Source organism: Euprymna scolopes, chromosome 23, assembly GCF_053919585.1.
Source record: "Euprymna scolopes isolate OS-2025 chromosome 23, ASM5391958v1, whole genome shotgun sequence".
Lineage (NCBI taxonomy): Eukaryota > Metazoa > Mollusca > Cephalopoda > Sepiida > Sepiolidae > Euprymna > Euprymna scolopes.
The window spans coordinates 67759277-67779581 of NC_136504.1; the positions used below are offsets into that span (position 1 = coordinate 67759277).

At 31.0% G+C, this 20305-nt stretch overlaps 1 protein-coding gene across 1 annotated transcript in view; it reads right to left on the reverse strand.

Moving 5' to 3' along the window:
* Positions 1-20305, reverse strand: part of LOC145245975 (uncharacterized) — a 92157-nt gene that overhangs the window by 30750 nt on the left and 41102 nt on the right. Inside the window, exons 5-8 of the mRNA XM_080107764.1 lie at positions 14331-14369; positions 12939-13055; positions 10854-10967; positions 3690-3828 (exon numbers count right to left, since the gene is read on the reverse strand). Coding sequence (XP_079963890.1) covers positions 3690-3828; positions 10854-10967; positions 12939-13055; positions 14331-14369 — 409 coding nt within the window. The remainder of the gene's footprint in view (positions 1-3689; positions 3829-10853; positions 10968-12938; positions 13056-14330; positions 14370-20305) is intronic.

Sequence of the window (20305 nt, forward strand, 5' to 3'; positions counted from 1 at the left end):
AGACTCCAGAATTAATACTGTGAGCTTCTGATTTTTGCCAATCAACTACTACTCTTATGAACTTGTCAGAAAGAAATGATTTAATAATTGAGAAGACATTTCCAGCTATACCATAGCTAGAGATCTTGTGAAGTAAACATTAATGCCATACCCTATCAAAGGGCTTAGATATGTCAAGGATTTTTAATATGAATATCAATACACAAAAAGCCCCAAATTTATAGGAATATATATATATATATATATATATAAATTCACCTGCCATACCTTTTTTAAAAGATGGAATCGCTCAATCGAAGACAAGATTCAAGCAACATTGGACAGATGTTTCAATAACACCACAAAGAATTTTTACTAATTAAAAAAATAAAGGTAATTAATTCCTTTAATTTTGTTGTGTGAAACATTCATTCAAAATTAAAAAGATAAAAATCAAAATTTTTAAAAATATTTGCATCTTATAGGTGGTTTTCAAAGTTTTAAATTCTTTCAAAAGAACCTTTTCTAAATGTTAATACACACACACATATACATAATAATTAACTGCAGACATATTTCATAATTACTGTGGTTCATCAGCGTAGCTGACTCTAGTAAGATTCAAAATTTTGACTACAGAGATTGCAGTAAGGTCCCTTACCTTTACACTAACCTATATTATGTTGCCCTCTATTTTAGTGACATATATATATACATACATACATACATAGTCATGGCCAAAATTATGGAGCATCTCTAAAAAATTCAGATAAAAATTTCAACCTACATATTTAAAGGTTAAAAATTGTACAGTGAACAGTTGAGAGCAAATGTACAATATTTAACAGTAGGTTGTATTTATTTGTTTTAAAGCCTCTCTCAAGAGTTTTAGCTAAGTTTCATACTAAATTTATTCCAATATATTCAAAATGATTTATCTTCATATTTCTTATTTTTCCAGGTAATATTTGATTCCTATTAGTGCTATAATAGTATATTTAATTGAAAATGCCTCTAAAGCAGCAGCTTTCAGAGATTAAAAGGGCACAAATTGTCTGGTGAAGGATATTCTCAGCCAAGAATTTTTCATCATCGACACCTTCATAAATTATAGCGTGAATGTCGCTCGCATGCCATCTTATTTGGGTTATATAGAGAGAGTTAACAAAAGTTATGCTCTTTGCTGTGGTAGGGCTAATAATATTTTGCTTACGATGTTACCCGTTAATTCTGTTTCTTTCTTTTTTTGTCCCTTCTTTCTATTTATTTACTTAATTACGTCTTTTATTTGATTATTTTATTTAGTCCATTTAAGAAGTTGGTAATAATTGTTTTATGGATTGTTGACAATGCATATGGTATTGAACACACAAAAGAAAATATTATTTCAAAGCAAAGCCTGGAAAGTCATGGATTACATAGAAAAATGCGAGCATCAAAAATAATATTATTAAGATAAGTAAAAGGACTAGTTGTTAAAACTGGGAAAAAAAAGACAAGATATTCTAGTAAAAAATATAATAAATTTATAACTTAAAATATTGCAGCATTTAGAATTTATATATGATGTTATATTGAATTTTTTAAAAATATTCTTAATGCTGCAATATTTGAAGTTATAAATTTATTATATTTTTTACTAGAATATCTTTTTCTTTTCCAGTTTTAATAACTAGTCCTTTTATTTTTCTAAGCTTAATCTTAACCATATTACTTTTCATGTTCACATTTTTCTATTGTAATAAATGCATATTTGTGTATGCGTAGACGATGTGCATTTAGTCAACTTAGACCGGCCAAGTTCCAATTTTTCAATTTTAATTCTTTAGCAACTATTTTTACTTGTTAAAAACCAAATCAAATTCGTTCCACAGGTCCAAATCACCTATATATTAAGTTTCAAGTCTGTAGATCAACAATTGACAGAGTAATTTAGTAAAGATTGTTCCGTGGTCTCTCTCTCTCACACACACACACGTATATGTAGTAAATATTGAAATTTATTTTTGACAATATATTACTTCTTTTTAATTGATTTGTTGACACTCTCTTTAAATAAATAGTTACTTTAATCCACAGAGTCATGAATAAAAAAAAAGAAACCACAAAGAAAAATTGTATTTGTACACCTTGCAAATATGTGTCTCAAAGAAAGGAACCATCTGTTGTTTTAGGACTTGATTAATAAGTTAAATAGTGAGAGGAAGTTGAATTTGTACAAGAGAAGAGTTACTTCTACAAATTCAGATTTCTTTGACTAAACTACAACAAAAGTCTATGAAATATTTTGTAGTGGTGCCCTCAATCCTCAACAGTAATTTAGCCATATTAGTGTTCGAAAACTTGTTGAATATAGGGTTTGATGTACAGGAAATAGCAACTGGTAGGAATTAAAACTATTTGACACAGACACACACTTGGCTGGAGGAAACAAAACAATACTGATTAGCATGTAAACACTACCAAATCTGCTGCAAAGGAGGTGGGCTCTCTGTACCAGGCTAGAAAACTTATCATACCTGCCAATATCTTATACAAAATCATCATTTGCTCCTGCATGGAGTATTGTTGCCACATCTGGGCTGGTGCACCAACTACTAATCTCCCTCATTTTTTGACAAAGTTCAAAAACAACCTTCTAACCTAATAGGCCTTACACTGTCTACCAAGCTCCAACTCCTGTCCCATCACCGCAATGTTGTATCCCTGTACTTGTTTTACAAATACTTCAATGGAATGTGTTATGACAAACTTGCTACATTTGTACCACCTCAATGTTAATATCTCTCTGACCAACCCCACGATCAGAGAAATCTCACCCACTTCATTGTAGGGACTTCCAAATATGAAAATCTTTCTACTCTAATAGTGTTTTTTCCTTCAACTGCTTGCCTTTGGAACTCCCTTTCTGCTTCTCCAACAACATGCAAACATTTAAATATAATGTGAATAAACATCTTGTTGCACAGCTCTCTATTTAGGATGCTCCTATAAATCTAACCCCTAATACACAGTATCCCCTTAAGTTTTAGTAGATATGTTCATTGTTTGGGGGGTGAATATAAGTAAAGCAAAAAAACTTTTCAGAAAATAAAATCTGATGATTGATGAAAAAACATCTGCAAAGATTATCTGCAGGGAAGAATATATCTGTCACTAATGGCCTGGCTACATTGACAGCCAAAGTAAAATCCCAGAGCAAGTGGTTACAGATGGATGTGTGGATGTCCACAAATATATAAATAAAACAGTAGATGTATGTATGTGTGTTTGTTTGTCTGTAAATGTTTAACTAATAAACTCTTAAACTAGGTTAGGGTAAATTAGGTAGATTATAATATTCAATAGAGAATTAGCTCTGTAATAATAAATACAAAATCTGCGTGAATTAAAAGATATTTAAACATATTTTATGACTGGCCCATCCCCACTCCACTAGTCTTATATAAACTAGTTAAAACTACGATAAAGTTTGAGAGATCAACTTCCATCAATTCCACCAAACAATAAAGATATATCATATTTTTATACATTAGTGTTTCTTGTAAAATTTTTTTCAGTAGAAATATAACAAACCGACTCCTTAAATACCCATATATAGGAAACCAACACTCAGAGCGGAGGTAGAGGGCTTGTTATTTTGGATTATAATTAAATGTGTCCAGTATTAAGGTGGACATTTCTGTTTGTTGGATGAAATAAAATATTACCTTTGCGACCAGGATAGAGATTTGGGTGGTATTCATAATAAACATCAGGAGTGTCGAGATTCTTAAAGCCTTGGAGTTCTGAATGGGCCACAGAATATAGGCGGAGTTTGAACAGTAAAGCCACACGACAGAACCACAACTGAAAAATAAAAGTTCTATATATAAATAAAAATAAAGACTTCATACATTGTAAGTGATTCGGTTCACTCAAATATATTCAGCATTTAAGACAAGTAATTAATTCAACTACATGGATTTGTTTTAACAAATATTTTTAAAAAAGAATAAAATGTACAGGATAACTTGTGAGCCATTGATACTATGTACATTACATAAATAGATTTAAAAAAAAACAAAAAAAAACAGGTAAATGGCTAAGCAAGTTCAATAGTATAAATTATTGAAGCAACTGGAACAAAATCAATAGCGAAAATCTCAACATATTCAAGCAAAACAATCATCATATTCGATTTAACATCCACTTTACATGCTGTCATATACTGGAATTTGTAGAAATTGATTTCCAAATAAACTTATCTCTGCCAGGTTTTTATTTATTCCACTGTCAATTCCATTCTTATCATTTCCTCTGCCAACTGGTCCTGCTACCTCAACTGTTACATATCTAACCCAAGAACTCTGATTCATTCTTTCAACTTGGTCATACCATTGTAGTCTCTTGTTCTGCACACATCTCCCTATACTATATGGATTTAATCTTTTTTGGACGTTACCATATCTAAGCCTGGCTTAGACTTACATTCTCATCATATTAATCTCAAAATTTCTTTTCATGCAACTCATATCCTCAATCCTCACTAGCTAGGATTTACTTTCATACATCACACTGCATACACATGTCCGATAGACTCTTTTCTTTGTCAGTATGTGGTAACACGTTTGTTTTTTTTAAATTGTCTTTCTTCTTTATTTATGTCATTTAATCATTTACATTATTCCCTTCTTCCTAACACTTCTTGTCTCATCTGTCTTTCCACAATCTGAAAGCAAGAATGCCAGAGTTTTAGTATTATGCTAAATATCTGTAACTTGTTGTCGTTATACATATATTATTAGTAGATCTAACCAGCATTGCCTTGGGAAAAAATGTAACATACTTCTATCAAAACATATCTTTTACCCCTCCCTGCCCATTCCTCTTTCGGGACATGCACAGATACACAGACAATTCAAGGAATGAGCATAAGAGAAAAAAAATCTTTGAAAAAAAAAAAAAAAAATCAGAATTACTTTCCTTTAGTAAGTGGTTAGAAAAAAGACCACCTCTTGGCCAAATTTGTGCCAGTTTAGGGTCAAAGTATAAATAATTTTTTTTCTAAATTTTAGATATTGATAAAAATATACCAACTTTATGGATCTTTGTTTTGTAGTTTTTGACTTTTAGTGAAACATACACACAGACAACTGCCCTTTACATAATTTTTTTTATAGATTAAATATATAATTTCTTAACTTTGACATTATCTCATTTGTAGAAGGAAGTATTTACTTGAAAATGGATGAGGTCATAATGGATTTTGGCAAGTTTGGAAAATATAAAGTTCATTTTCAAATAAATATACATGGTGTCCACAATGTCACTTTACAATTAAATTTTTTTATTTAGTGTCTTCTCTGGAATAGTAGCTATTTTATAGGGTTTCACTTAGTAATTACACTTCCATTAATAAACTATTTGAAAAAATCCCATTGTTAATAAAAATTTCAATAAAAATTGATTAAAAAAAAAAAAAATCTGGTGATTAGATCTCATCACCTGTTTTCATTATATATATATATATATATATATATATATATATATATATATATATATATACACATAGCAGAAAGTTTAGGCAAAGTTCAAAAGACCCATAAAAAAGTTTGACTGGTCACTTAAGCATGCTACGTTGTGTAGATATAGAAAGGGGAGGAAAAAGGGGGAAAAAAAGGAAACAGAGAAAATAAAAGGAGAGGAAAAAAACGCATTTAGAATAATACGTTTTTCAAACTAAACATCAGCCTTTAAATCAATTTAACGAAATTCATCTTAGTTTCTTTAATTTGTTTAAATCGAATTAATCCAGTCATCTCAAATAATATCATTTAATGCATAAGGTGCTATTGTTTTTAATTTTATACGCATTGATAATGTCCTTTAAATGGAAGAATTAATCTGAAGGTTTACAGTATAATAATGTTTGTGAGTAATTAGAAAAACTAAGGCTAAGCGTATTAAAAGAATGTGTTATTTTGTTTTTATAATCCTAACGGTAATACTGTTAAATAAAAATAATAATATCTAACTGAAAAGTATCCAAAAATCGGTAAGAATAATAATATTTAACTGGAAAAAAGTTTTATACACATGTCTAAATATATACACACACACACATATATATATATATATATATATACATAAATGCATGCATACACATAATATATATATACATACACACTCACACATACATATTCATACATAAAAAGTATATATTTAGATATAAAAAAGATATATCAATAGCCATACTATTGATTATAATATTCAGTGTAGGTAACAAGACTTCAATTATAACAAAAAAACAAAAACAAATTATTAACTATATTGCTCATTAACATTAAGAAAATAAGATAAGAGAGTACGGTTGTGTAACTAAGGCTATAGAATTGAGTTACTTTAGTACCAACAGGGAGGACACATTATTGAGTATTGTACGTTCATATTCATATGCAATGGGGAATGTTTACTCTTTTTTTGTGGTTAGTAAATAGGGACGACTTATAAACTCCTTAATTGAGAAGGTACATATTTTTTTAAATGTTATCTCAGAGTGCAAATTATGTCTAAGAAATTGAAGTATGGTATGTTAATGTTCATATGGTGAGCTTCTACTTAACATGTAAATCAGCAATAAGTTATTATATAGGTTAGAAGAGATGCTTGGGAACCTATTTTTAAAAAACATTTTTTAATTTGCAAAGTTTTAGCTTGGGTTTTAGTCAAAGTTGATATGTGTTTAGTATTATCTTTTTACCCATTTACATGTATACAGAGTGTATGTTATTTTATTTTAAGTTGCCTGTATTTAAATTTTTTCTTGTGTTTACATCTGGACACTAGTTCATTCTTAGTATTTATTATGGGCTTATTGAAGGTGATAATCTTAACTGTTCCGGATATACAAAGATTGCAAAATTTGTCTCCTGGGGCAGATGATCTAGATTTATACTCCATTTAATCGAATATGGGATTTTCTTGTCTTCTAGGCTCTTGATTAATTTAGTTAAGGATGTGCTATTATTATCATTGTTTTCAGATCTTTCATTTCTGAAAGAATGTAAGTGGTTTGAAATTCTTACTTTTATTAAGTTCGACGATGCACCTATATCAGTCAATGTTTTCCTTGTTTTATTATTGTTTATTTGTTCATCTATCCCAGTGCTATTGAGTCTTATATGGGGGGGGGGGTGAATTGAGAGGGGGTCTGAAGATGTATAACACAGGTGCTGGTTAATCCTATTCTTGTTTTTACTGAGAATTATATTATTGGATCCATTAACCTAGTTGTTATTGTTTATGTTGTTATTATTAGAACCTAGACCATATTTTTGCCCAAATATCCTTGCGTCCTAAGTACTTCGATTATATTCATTATTTCCCTCATTTGATTGGTTGTTTGCATGTTTTGATAATTGCGTGATTGTACAAGCGTATACAACATCCTTGTGTATGCAATCGTTATTGAGAGGGCATTCACTTTTATTTTGACAGTTACATTTGTTACTAGGTATTAGAGCAACCGGGATGACCTGCGCTTGTTTAATTTTCCTGTTATTTGTTGAAATTATTTTCTGTGCTAGATTAGGCATTGTAGAGTATGAAATTTTTATAGAGTTTTTGTTTAATATAGTACTATACTTATGCGGGTATTTAAAGGATTTTTCCACTATTCTGAAGAATTCTTTTGGTACGTTAGATTTTATATTGGAGTTGAAAGGAGGATTGAACCAGATGGTCTTTTTATGTCTTACATTTTTATTCTTATTAAATTGTTTTTGGTAGGGGGTTGTATCCTTAGTGAGGAGATTGATATTGTTAGGAACATTTTGGCTTATCTTGTTGTTGTTAGTTTTTATTATCATATTATGATATTTAGTTTTCTCACTAAATTTTTTTTTTTGTTATATTCTATGCGTTCTTTATACCCTAAATTCCTTAGGGCATTGTTGTAGAAAGTCGATACCTAGTCAAAGGCTTTTTTGTCCACTGATAGATTAGATATTCTTTTGGAGATAGAAGGAACTATTGACTTGATTATTGACTTTGGATGATTAGATTGTTTATGTACATAAAGTAGGTTTAGATTTGGTTTATGGTACGAGGTGTAAGATTCATAACATAGATTAAAAGATACATCTAAAAAATTGGATGTTTTTTTATTTAGGTCGATTTCAATTGTTAGTCCAAAGTTTTTGAAAAATTTGTGTAGTTTTTTAATAGTGTCATTGTATTGTCTTGGTCTCATGGGGGTAATGAATAATGCGTCATCCCTGTAAAGCCCTCTTTGTAGGTTGTTGAATTCTATACTAATTTCTTTTAATAGATAAAGCCCCACTAAGTCAGTTACTTGGACACTATCGGAAGATCCCATTATTATGTTGAAGTCATTAGGGGTATCTTTCCTTGTCCAAAATTTACTATCAAAGCTTATTAGGGATCGCTTTGCTAATAAGATTAATTTAATTTCTAAATCCGTTATGTCCGAATGCTTTTTTGCAAATATTGGTGCCTTATTTAATAGTATTGGGGAGATTGAGTGATAGTAATTATTTATATCAAAAGTGATAAAGTTTAGTCGTCGTTTATCTTTAAGTTTTAAAAACCAATTTATAACTGAGTCAGTGCATTCCGACAGTGGGAATTTAACTTTATCTCTAATGGAAGGTATGATTCTATCTAAGATTTTTTTACTTACTAGACCGATATCCGAACTGGATGGACAAATTAGTCTAATGGAAGGGTTCTCATGGAAGTTTTGTTTGTGGTCCTTCAATGTAAATCTGGGAGTGTCAGGAGTGACAATTTCTGTATGTTTATGGATATTCATAAGGTTAAGCAAGTTTTTAGCTTCTAAGTTGATTTCATCTAATTTATTTTCAGGGGCACGTTTATAGGATTTGTTTAATTCTTTGTATATGAATTTCTTGTAATTGCAATATTTTAGTTTATAATAGTGTTTTGTTTTATCGACTAGAACAAATATATGCAAACTTTTCTTGACTTTTGTAGCAAAATTATTTATTTTCCTAGTAGTACTGTTAGGTGCGTGTCTGTTATTCTTAAATTTTATATTTTTGACCAAATCAATCATCATATTTTCAAAATTCTCAAGTTCCAGGTTAAACATAGGGTGTGATTTGTTTTAAGCCCGTAGAATTTTGCAGCAGTTCTTTGCAATTTCTTCTGTTCACTATTAGAGTTAACTGGAAGACCCATTTTAAGTGTTAAGTGTATATATATATATATATATATATATATATATATATATATATATATATATATATATATACTAGCATTTCAGCCCGGCGTTGCCCGGGTGTTTGGAGGTGTATGCTGAGCAAAAAAAAAAAAAAAGAGTAATTTTTTTTTAATTTGACCCCTATTATGACCCCTTAAAATTTATAGTTTCGGGCTCAAATCACTTTATTAAATTAGATCCAGGTTCAAGGAACCTACATCTAAAATTTCAAGTGTCTAGACCCAAAATTGTCGGAGGAGTTTGGTAGAGTTCTTAAAGGTCAAATCGTTGAAATTTGACCCCTTAACAGCCAAATTTCTGGCTGACACCCGTCACATCGATTTTCCCAAATCTCAGTACCCGGTATTTCAAATTTTGAGTCTATAGACTAAAAATTGACAGAGTTATTGCGTAGGGAAATGTACACAGACAGACAGACAGACAGGTTCACTTTTATAAATATATATATATATATATATATATATGTTTACTGATAATAACCATGAAGTGTACCCAGTAACAAGCAAGACAGTATGTTAGCAGCATATTAGACACTTTAGATCTAAACAACTTGTCTAGTATATACAGTCACTGTCCACAAAGAAGACCTTTGGGCCAAGGATCATCTATATTTTCTATTTTAATGGATGATGTCATCCTTTTGTTACTTCAACATTTACAAGTTTATATAAAGGATCTGTTCCTGATTTTTTCAACTCGTTTTAGTGGATGACATCATCTCTTTGACTTGTTAAATGATTTGCTTGGTCTCTTCCAACTCTGTTTTAGTGAATTATGTCATCCAGTGTGCATGGAGACAAACATGCCAGGTTCACAGAGGTTTAATAGAATATAGATAGATAATAAAAGGTGTTGTCCATTAGAGACAAATTACTCCCACAAGCCACATGTCTCACTCATAATCCAAATGTTACACTGTGTCACAAGTTGCACATAAGAATCATAAGTCATGCAGCCACAAGTCACACAGTCATAAATTATGCAACAATGAGCCACAAGTTAGACGACAAACCACAAGTCACACAAGCACAACGATGATCTACAAATCAAATAACCACGAGTTATAGCATGGATTCACATCCCTATTCACAATATTAAGGGCAATTTACATAATTAAAACATCACCGTTTTTATGCAATAAGAGATGGATAAAGCCTCAATTACTTCTAAACATCATGCCAAAACTCATATGTATTTTTTTATTTATTTTTCACATATTTTATAACTATGTAGAGAACAAAAATGAAACCATTTTAGTGGCAGATATAAAAAATAATTACCTACAAGATGTGAAAAAGTTTTGCAGAAGCAAGAAAACAAAAATTTCAATTTTTAATCATTAAATTACGGAAATGTCCCTTATTTTGTTCTTATTTTGTTATTCGAGGAGTGAGATTTCCAACAAAGAGGAAAGAATTGACGTTTTCTCACTCAGAATCTATTTCATCTAACACTTGGAAAGTTTTTGACTTTGAAATATTATTTTGCTTCTTACATCAAGTAGCTTTATGCCTTGTCTGAAGCAACATAAGATTTAACCTGACTATTTTCTCTAATCTATCACATGACCTGCTCACCAAATTATGGATTAGTGTCTATCAGAACGCCTCCAAAACTATTTTCGTACCTGAAGTGTATGTGAAGTGTGCTGGGTGAAATGTCCAACATTTTCTGGTCCTTGCTGAGCAGCTATCAGGAGTCGACCAGTCAGTTCAACACCAGCTCGGAAGCATTCATTTTTCTGGTTAAAAAAAAAAAAAAAAAAGAAAGAACAAAGATCAAAATTTGCTTTGTGGATTTCATTGGTTATACAACATAAAAATAAGGGCTGATATTGCTAATCATATGCAACCAATATATATTATCTTGTCAGGACAGGTTTTTTTTCCTTTTTTTTTCCAGTCATCTTATATATTAAAAGAATATCCATCCTGTATGGGTAAAATTCATTTATTAATTTCCCAAACAAAATAGTTTTGCACCACTTTTATATTTCCTTACAAAGATTGAAATCAAGATATAATATATAAATTTAAAGTTAGAATCCTTACTCCAATTTTGTTATAAATCGATTACATTATTTTAATTTGAGAAAATGTCTATAATTTAAGGCTTATGCTTATAGGGTCTTAAGATAAAAAACTGAAATTCAAAGTAATTTTACTTAATTGGCATCTAATTACTATAGATAAAATTTAATGCAAATCTGAAATATTTAAACTTTCAACTGGGAGTTTGTGCCCATATTATATTCCCCAAAATACTTTAAAATACTCTAAAGAAACTGAAATTTAGGGCATATATATTGATTAATAAATATTATTTGTTAAATTTTCACAAAAATCAAAGTTATATGAATTTTCAAAAAGGGTTTCCACTACCTTTGCATAAAACTAAATTAAAATAAATATAGCCTACATTACAACCCCTTTTGCCTAGCAGTTATATTCCAAATTGCCTATGATTGATTAGTTTAGAAGTGAATCTTGTACAGAGAAATATATAAGCATATGCACATACTTAACTTTATATAATGAGATACATCTTTATCATTATGTCAGGCCAGGTTTTCTTTTAGTTTACGCTAATTTTAAAATATGCGCTTGTTTTATTTACATACTATACAATTAAAATTCCACGGAATAGTGCTCAGATTTCTTGAGTCAATGTTTCATTAATTAAAAAAATCAGAATGTCAAGGAGTCAAAAAGATTTCGGTAAAAAATTATCCTGTTGAAAACCAGGGAGCGCTTCAAAAAGTCTCAAAAGGCTCTCACTGCCAATGCTAACTGATCTTTTCCGAAAAAAAAACAAAATGGTTCAGTGATCTTCAGTGGGGATTACTGGGTAATTACATAGAGGCCTGATATGCAAAACAATATATATATATATATATATATATAAAACACTGTCTGAACCTACTTTCACTATCTAATTATAAAGTACTGTACTGTAGAGATTGTTTATAGCAAAACAAAATTGACTCCCTTATTTTGACATTAATGTTTAAAGTAAATACAGGAATCTGACTTTACAATTAATCAGATTAAGGGAGATAATTCTTTCTTTTAAGATGTAAAGAAATTAAATCTATTGTATTTTAAAAATACTTTATGCTTCAATATGATTGTGAAAAACAAAACTAATTTTAACAAATGATATAGGCCAAATTTGTTGGGATTAAACAAAATTCATTTAACATTGAGATTTTTCAAAACTGGTCTAAAATAACTAACTGTATTTTAAAATTCATAATGATCAGTTAATTACCTAACTTTATCAATAGAGATGGTTATAAAATTATTATTATTTTCAATGTTTTATCAAACAATATTTACAAAAAGAAATCTTCTGTTATGCAGATCTGATATGCAAAAGAAAGTAATATTTCAAATTCTACTGAAAACAGACAAGTAGTTGTTTTTTTTTTCTTTTTTGAATTTGCCAATTAAATGAGTTGGACGTCCATTTTTAAGAATTGTCAAGGAAAATAACTTGATCAGACTAAATTATGATTTTAAGGATTAAAAGACTAAATTATGATTTTAAGGATTAAAAGAGATGACTAAGAAAGCATAATAAAGAAATCCATTAAAAAATGTATCAAAGTTATTACTTCGACTACATTTTTACAGAAGTATAGATATGCTATTTAATGGGCAAATATTAAAAATAACAAACTATGTTATTTAGTGAGAGGTCTCCGACTTACCACAAGTTTACGAAGTCCATCAAGATCTTGTGATACAGAATCTGCACTCATTGTCTGCCGGTGATCAGCCTCATCATCTCCCATGAATTTACGTAACATTTCTTGGATAGGGTCCGGCTGTAAATGAATCATATAAACTGATTTTTATCTTTGTTTTGTTTAATTAAAAAAGAACTATTAACATTCAAATATACTCCACTATAAGTTAAATTTGAATGGAAAATCACTTTATAGAGATGATGCAATTGAAGCAAATAAAAACCCTATCATTTCAGATGATTATATATATATATATATATATATATATTTATAAAATATATTTTCAAAAGATACAAAATTACGACATATTAATTATTAAGTATATATGTTTAAAAAATTCAACATCAACAAAGTTTACAATGCGCATATGTTTCTGAAACCAATTAATTATGTCCTATCAAATGCACAACTTTTTGAGTATTCTGTCAAATAATAAATTCTTGTAAATTATAATTTACAGTCTGTGTTTTTTATGACAAGCTCTTTTTCCTATTTTGATTGTGTTGAGCTTTTTGGGGGGGGTTGGGATTACTATATAAATATTAATATTTATATTCTCTTTAAGTTAAGAGTTTTCGGCTTGTAAACTTCATTTGTACTTCTTGATTTTATAATATATATATATATATATATATATATATATAACCGTTTTTAAAGAACAGTTCTTATCTCTCTGGTCTAGAAGTTGGTGATTATTATTGCCTGATGGCCCAGGAATGGATGAGTATTTTATGTTCAGTTTATATGCGAAAGTGATCCCTTCACTGTTTTTCTTTCTTCTTTCTTTTACTTTCTAATTATGTAGTCACCTAAAATCAGTTGAATATGATTGTTAAGAAAATTAGCACAAATTGTAGAGCTCTAATAATACCAAAAAAATTTAATTATTGAGAAGAAAGATTGCATCTTAGCATTTTATTTATCAAGAATATGTTCATTTTCTATGGTTTTAATTCAATTTATGAGAATAAAATAGAAAATTTTTTACTGGAAAAGTTGCTTACATTATTAAAGGAATAAATTCTCGACTATTTAATGGCTATTAATCAAATGATAGGATAATGATGAATTTGTGTGACTATCATAAAATGCTTCCGCATAATGGCCCCAAAATGATGCATATTCTCTTCTGATGACCCGATATTATCTGGAGGCTGAAATGAAATAACCCACAAGTAAAAAACAGCCGATAAACAGGATCATATACAAGTCTACAAAGTTAGCGGCTTCTTCCAAACAGCAATATTTTTTGCTTGCTTTATAGCAATATTTTGCTATTTTTCATAAAATGGTTTGTATTTTATGCCAAAATATCAGCAGTAACGTTTTATAAATAAAACAAAATGTTCTTACATGATTCTGCATATCCAGTTGTGGCCAATTCAAATTTGCCTAAAACAAAAACAAAACTGTACTTAGATTTTATCAGTTATTTATTCATTACAGTAAAACGATTACAAGTAAAATAAAATTTCTAAGAAATTTTATTTACCTTAGAAAGAATAGATGAAGTTTCCAGAGTTAATGCAAACAAGATTTTTGTGAACACCTTTTAGTCACCTTTTAGTCTTGCCATAAGTTATTCTTTTATCACACAACATACATTTGTTTAGGTTGGAGGTTCACATTCACCAGCAATTTATTGGCTTTAATTTTGTAGATATGGCAGCCATATGGAATGAAATAATTTTGATTAAACAAACTTTAATAATATTTATAAACAGATAAAGGTTATTATTGATTTAAAAATTATCTTTTAGCAATCTATTAATACATTTTTAACTGCTTCTTTTTATATTTTGTAATACTAATAGAAAGAAAACTATCAGAAACAATCTTGGAAATGCAGAAATGAAAACAATTGTATAAGTCTAATTATTTTTGAGTAATATACAGATATTTTTTTTTTTTTAGATCTTGAAAATGAGGAAAAAGAAAAAAGAAATGTCTGTATATAGAGGCAGGGGCACATGATCCAACCACCATTAGCATGAATTCAAAGAAGGAGTATAATAGATTCTCCAGCTCAGACACAGACAGAAAAAAGGACAGCATCATCCAATGTGATTCTGCCCCTTGTGTGTCATCCTGGCTTCCATAGAGAGTGGCTCCGCTACCAGGAGCTGGTGCTCCCGATGTGAGAGAACAAGAAAAGAAAAAGGGGTAGTTTAACCTAATGTGGCAATTCCTTCCACTTCTAACAACCTCCAGACTCCTCAGAAGAGAGGCGTATGATACTATAAATGCCCTCCCTCTACTCAGAGCCAAGACCTCTGACAATGGGAAGAAAAAGATTCATTAACAGAGCAAAGGTATAGGAAGTGAGATTAGTAAAAAGATGATGGGGGGGGGGATCTCTTCAAACTCTTGAAACAGGAAGACACCTCACAGTTGATGGTCAGTTTCTGAATAATCAGCTAAGATTGTCTGATAGGGCAAGTGCAAATGTAGTCAGTTTTTATCAATCAAGTGTATCCTAAAAGAAATCAGAGAGATTGGAGTCAAAGTTGGGCGAGAGCAGATAGCGCTTTAGCAGATAAGGAGACGAACTGAACAACTGACCAACAAACATGCCTTGACAAACATGTGAGTTTGCATCATTTATTTGTTATACTTGTAAACCAGTGATTGCCCCTCAGCAATGACCAATGTCAGAGACAACAACATGGACAGAATGAGAAGAACAAAATATGATGGAGAAGAAAATCATGACAAACAGTGTTGAGGGTCAGTGATTGTTGAAAGGAGGATGCACATAGGTTCAGTTACACTTCTAGAAGCCAAGGCACCCTCAATTTCACCATTAGGAACCAGGGGGAGGCCAAAGCAGCACCACCGAGGGAGTCTGTATGGGAAAAGAATAATGAAAAGAAAACATCTCCACAGGATTATAAAAACTGTATTTAAGATATAGAAATTATACATCAAACATTCCAACAACTTATATCTGTCAGAGGAGTTTTGTCATGTGGGACATTCTGCTCCCCTAAAGGGATAAAGTAAAACGACTTCCCTAAAATAAATGAGAAGTAGGAGAGTAAAACTACAGTCTGAATACCAGAGCAGGAGGAGAATCTAGATCTACGTTTAGAATCGTGTGTGGATTATCTTGGAGCATATCTCAGCCAGTTTAGAGATGTAGAGAAAGTGACCCGGTAAAGTCTAGAAGTAGAGTCCACATAACAGGCTATACAGTCGACAAGACTATTGTGGCAAATCTTCAACGCAATTTTAGTGGCGCTGACTTAAAGCTGGAATATGACAGTTGCTGTGGAAGACTGATTTTACTAGAAACAAGGCCACATAGCAAAGAACTGGCCCATAAAGCAGTTCCAAGCAAACCAGCAGTCTCAGCTCCAATAGAGAAGCTAACTCCAACACCAGCCTCAAGATCAGTGAAGCCTTTGAGAAGAGCAGAGGAGGAATGGGAGAAAATGGGGAATAGAAGGATGAAAATGCAACTGCAGAAACAGCAGCAAAATCAGAATGTCCTCATGCCACAAAATTAGTAGGGGACAAAAGGGAAAGCAAAAAAATTCTAATGAGGAGGAAGAAGCGTGAGGAGGAAGTTCACACAAACTTACTCCTCCTTCCACCTGGCTTACCCCGGCTTAAAAAAAAAAAAAATTAAGAAAAGAAGAGGATAAGGAGCAAGAACACCCATGGAGCATACACTATCTCTAACACCTTCAAAACCAACACAGACAACTCCCATCTCTAAAACAACTCCAGAGGAAAAAACACCTGCTGCCAATCTGCAAACACTAGCCTCCACACCAATACCAACCCCATACTGCATTTACCAAAGCAGACAACTACACACAGACCTACCATCCCACTTCAAATCCTCTAGAAAAAGTTAAACTGGGAACAAAAACGTGCCAATCTAGGTCTCTTCACAAAAAGAAAAAATAATATTTCTCTTTAAATTGGAGAGTGACATTTGTAAGATTGGCCTCTTTCTGTCAGCACAGATTTGTTCTACCAACATAGGAGGAAATTGAAACCCCTCTTAGAATTTCATTGGATAGGAAAAGATGTTAAGAATGCCACCAATTTCTCAGATGCCCCCCCCTTCCTCATGACATCATTTATAAGGCTCCCAGCTGGTCACAAGAACTCTTTCTGGCAAATGCTAGAGGTTGCCATACCAAGAAAAAAAACTTAGCAAGGACAAAAACTCTTCACTGGATGGACTTCTACCAGAATGTAAGAGAAGGGTCCCAATTTTGGTGCATCCATCATTATTTAAGGCATAAAAACTAACTTTTCCCTGGGACGTTGGCACCATTACATGTAGCAACCAAAATATCAAAGAAATGGCCACATAAAGCATGGCGCATAGCATCAGTGTTCTTTTGCCAACAAACCTCGGAACCAGATGCGCCATATATTAAGTTTATGACCTTGCTCTTGGCTAGTTTGAATTAGCATTACAAGCGTATGCTGTATTTTCGTGGACATCAGCAATATTACATATCTAATGTGCTTCAACAAGTCATATCTTTTTTATTTGTTGGTCAATTTTTAAAAGAATTATATTGATGGAAAGAGAATAGAATAAACATTCCAATGATGTTATTTTTCTTTTATGCGTTCAATATTTTTATGCTTCAAGTTAAAAATGAAAAAACTGTAAAAAAAATTGATAGCAAAAAGGGAAACAGTTTTTTTCAATGTTTACATTTCATATGTTACGTTTGGAAACACATGTGCGGAGTTAAATTTGATTGGATATGGCTGAAATTTTACAGGTTATATAAGCATAGAAATCTATCTCTACTGGTGTTTGATTTTTACGACCACAGGAAGCAAAGTTACGACTGAGCAAAAGGGAGAATATTTAAAAATTGATAAGATAAATCGGTATATATCATCCATTTTCATATAGATAATAGTTTCAGAATTATTTTCATGTATATTTAAATATTTGATAATTATTAATTGTGCAGAAATTTCTTTAAAATGTTATCTTTTATAGAAATTCAAATCACTTTAAGGGAAACGATGACAGCTAACCATCGCTGTCAGTGTATTAACAAGTTTGTATTCTCTTAAAAATACAAAGCTGTTTTTTCTGCTTTCAAAACGAAAGCAGAAAAAAAGTTTCATTTTTTTATTCTAGGTTTGTCAATTTAAAAAAATTATTATCAAGTTTTTCAAATTTGATTTCCAAATAATACTATTTTGTTGTTTTTAACGCTTGTAGTACACATGTGCTAAAAGTGTTAAAAAAACAACAAAATGTACTAAGTACAAGCGTTTGTTTTTAGTGGTAAAAAAAAAAAAACAAAGAAAAAAAAATATAATAAATACAAGGTATTTGTGCACTTATGCTACCATACTGAAATAACATTATTTAGAAACCCATTCTTAACATGGGGACGGAAGAGTGTTTTGTTAACTATTCTGTACTTTTACCTAACAATTAAATAAAATATATCGTGAAACTTGAATTTATTTTTAACTCATTGTCAAGACCATTTTTTCGAATCTGTAAAACAAACTCGTTTTTTTTTTAATTGATGATATCTAAATAATAATAATTAGGCAGTTCGATAAAAAATTTCATTGTGATGCATTTTGTAAATTTTTACCTTGTTTTCACCTTAACATTTTTCTTAAAGGTTTTCAGGTATGCTGAAAACGAATATCGCATTTAAATTTTCCGCAAATAAGTAGCCTTCCAGATATTAAGCAATGTCATTTCTTATGTTATTGTTGGTGGCCATCTTGGTATGTGTGTTTGCGTATAGTTTCTTGGGGTTAGGTTTGCGCGCTCGCGCATACCAAGATGACCACCAGCAATAACATAAGAAATGACATTGCTTAATATCCGGAAAACTACTTATTTGCAGAAAATTTAAATGCGATATTTGTTTTCAGCATACCCTAAAACCTATGAAACTAATTATTTTAAATGTTAAGGCCGAAACAAGGTAAAAAATTACCATTTTATTTCTTTGTTTACATAGTTGGATTTTCAGTAAAACAACAGAATAGAAATGATGAAAATTATCATCAACTTATGAATATATAGTTGTTCAGGATTCCTGGTACTGTGAAAGCTACATCGAGAAGTCATGTAGAGTACGATTTATGGTTGCATCTCAGAAAATAGGGGTATATTTTGGGCCAGATAGAGAGGATTTATAAAATTGAAAATTGGACTGGTCCCAAAATGCATAAGTTCTGGTCGACTATGGGAATTTCCATCTTTTAAAGAAATCCAAAATCTACATGAACAATTTTCTTTGATTTATTTCTGAGATTAATTCATATCTACTCAATTATTTTTTTCTTTGAAGGGAGTAGTAAATACCAGCCATGAATGCTCTTTAGGCATTCAATGGCTACACCCAGATTAAGCTCTCCTTTGGTGAGGAGACAGGAAAATGCCTGCTCTCAATAAAGCTATATTTAAATACCACTATAATACTTAGTTTTGTTTATGACCCACTGTATGATACCATGCACCAGTTTAAAAAAAATTGAAATTTGTACATCTGAATTTATAATTCATGGCTTATGGTAAAGAGATACATCAAATTTGACTGCATAATCCAAAAAAGCACACAATTTTACATAAGAGTGCCAAGTTTCATGAGAATAGATTGAAAAATAAATAAATGGTGGCAAAATTACCGAATTTCTTGAAATGTTAAGGGTCCATAATTTAGCCCACTTTTTCTAAAGAAAAATATCCACAGAAAAGCATAAATTTTGGCACTTAAAATTCTTATAACTTTTGAACTACTGATTGTATTTGCATAATTCAAACGGTTTTAAGCATCTTTTACATAGCTCTTTTCATGCAAGTTGATAAAATAACAATTATCTAAAAAGAAAAAGTCAACTTGTAATGCTATTTGAATGCAAGGATCATGAGGCTTTCAAACCTAGCAGGTCGCATCCAGAGAGATCTCTTCTACCTAAGAATGAATGTAACTGCAATCGAGAAGATGCACTTTGTTTCATCTAGGGATTGTCAGATGCTGACCAGAGACTTTGACATTTTTTCAGCATATGTGAAAAAAAAACATCTCCTTGCTTGTAAAATTTATCCGGTTCGTGGCAGTCAACATTGTCTATAGAGATATGGCAGACAGACAAGTCATGACTGATACTGCTGTAAAAGATTTTGTACACTATTTGAGAAAGAGTATCCTTTTTTCAGGATTTGGATATGTTCGTTGCAAGTTTGAAAGGAGTATTTTTAATGGGAGAATGAAATTCCATCTTTGATCCCAAGAAAAACAAGGTGGTGGAGGGGAGGCATGAGACCAGCCTGAGTAACCTGATAGCTAGATGTGATTTTGTTGACAGGT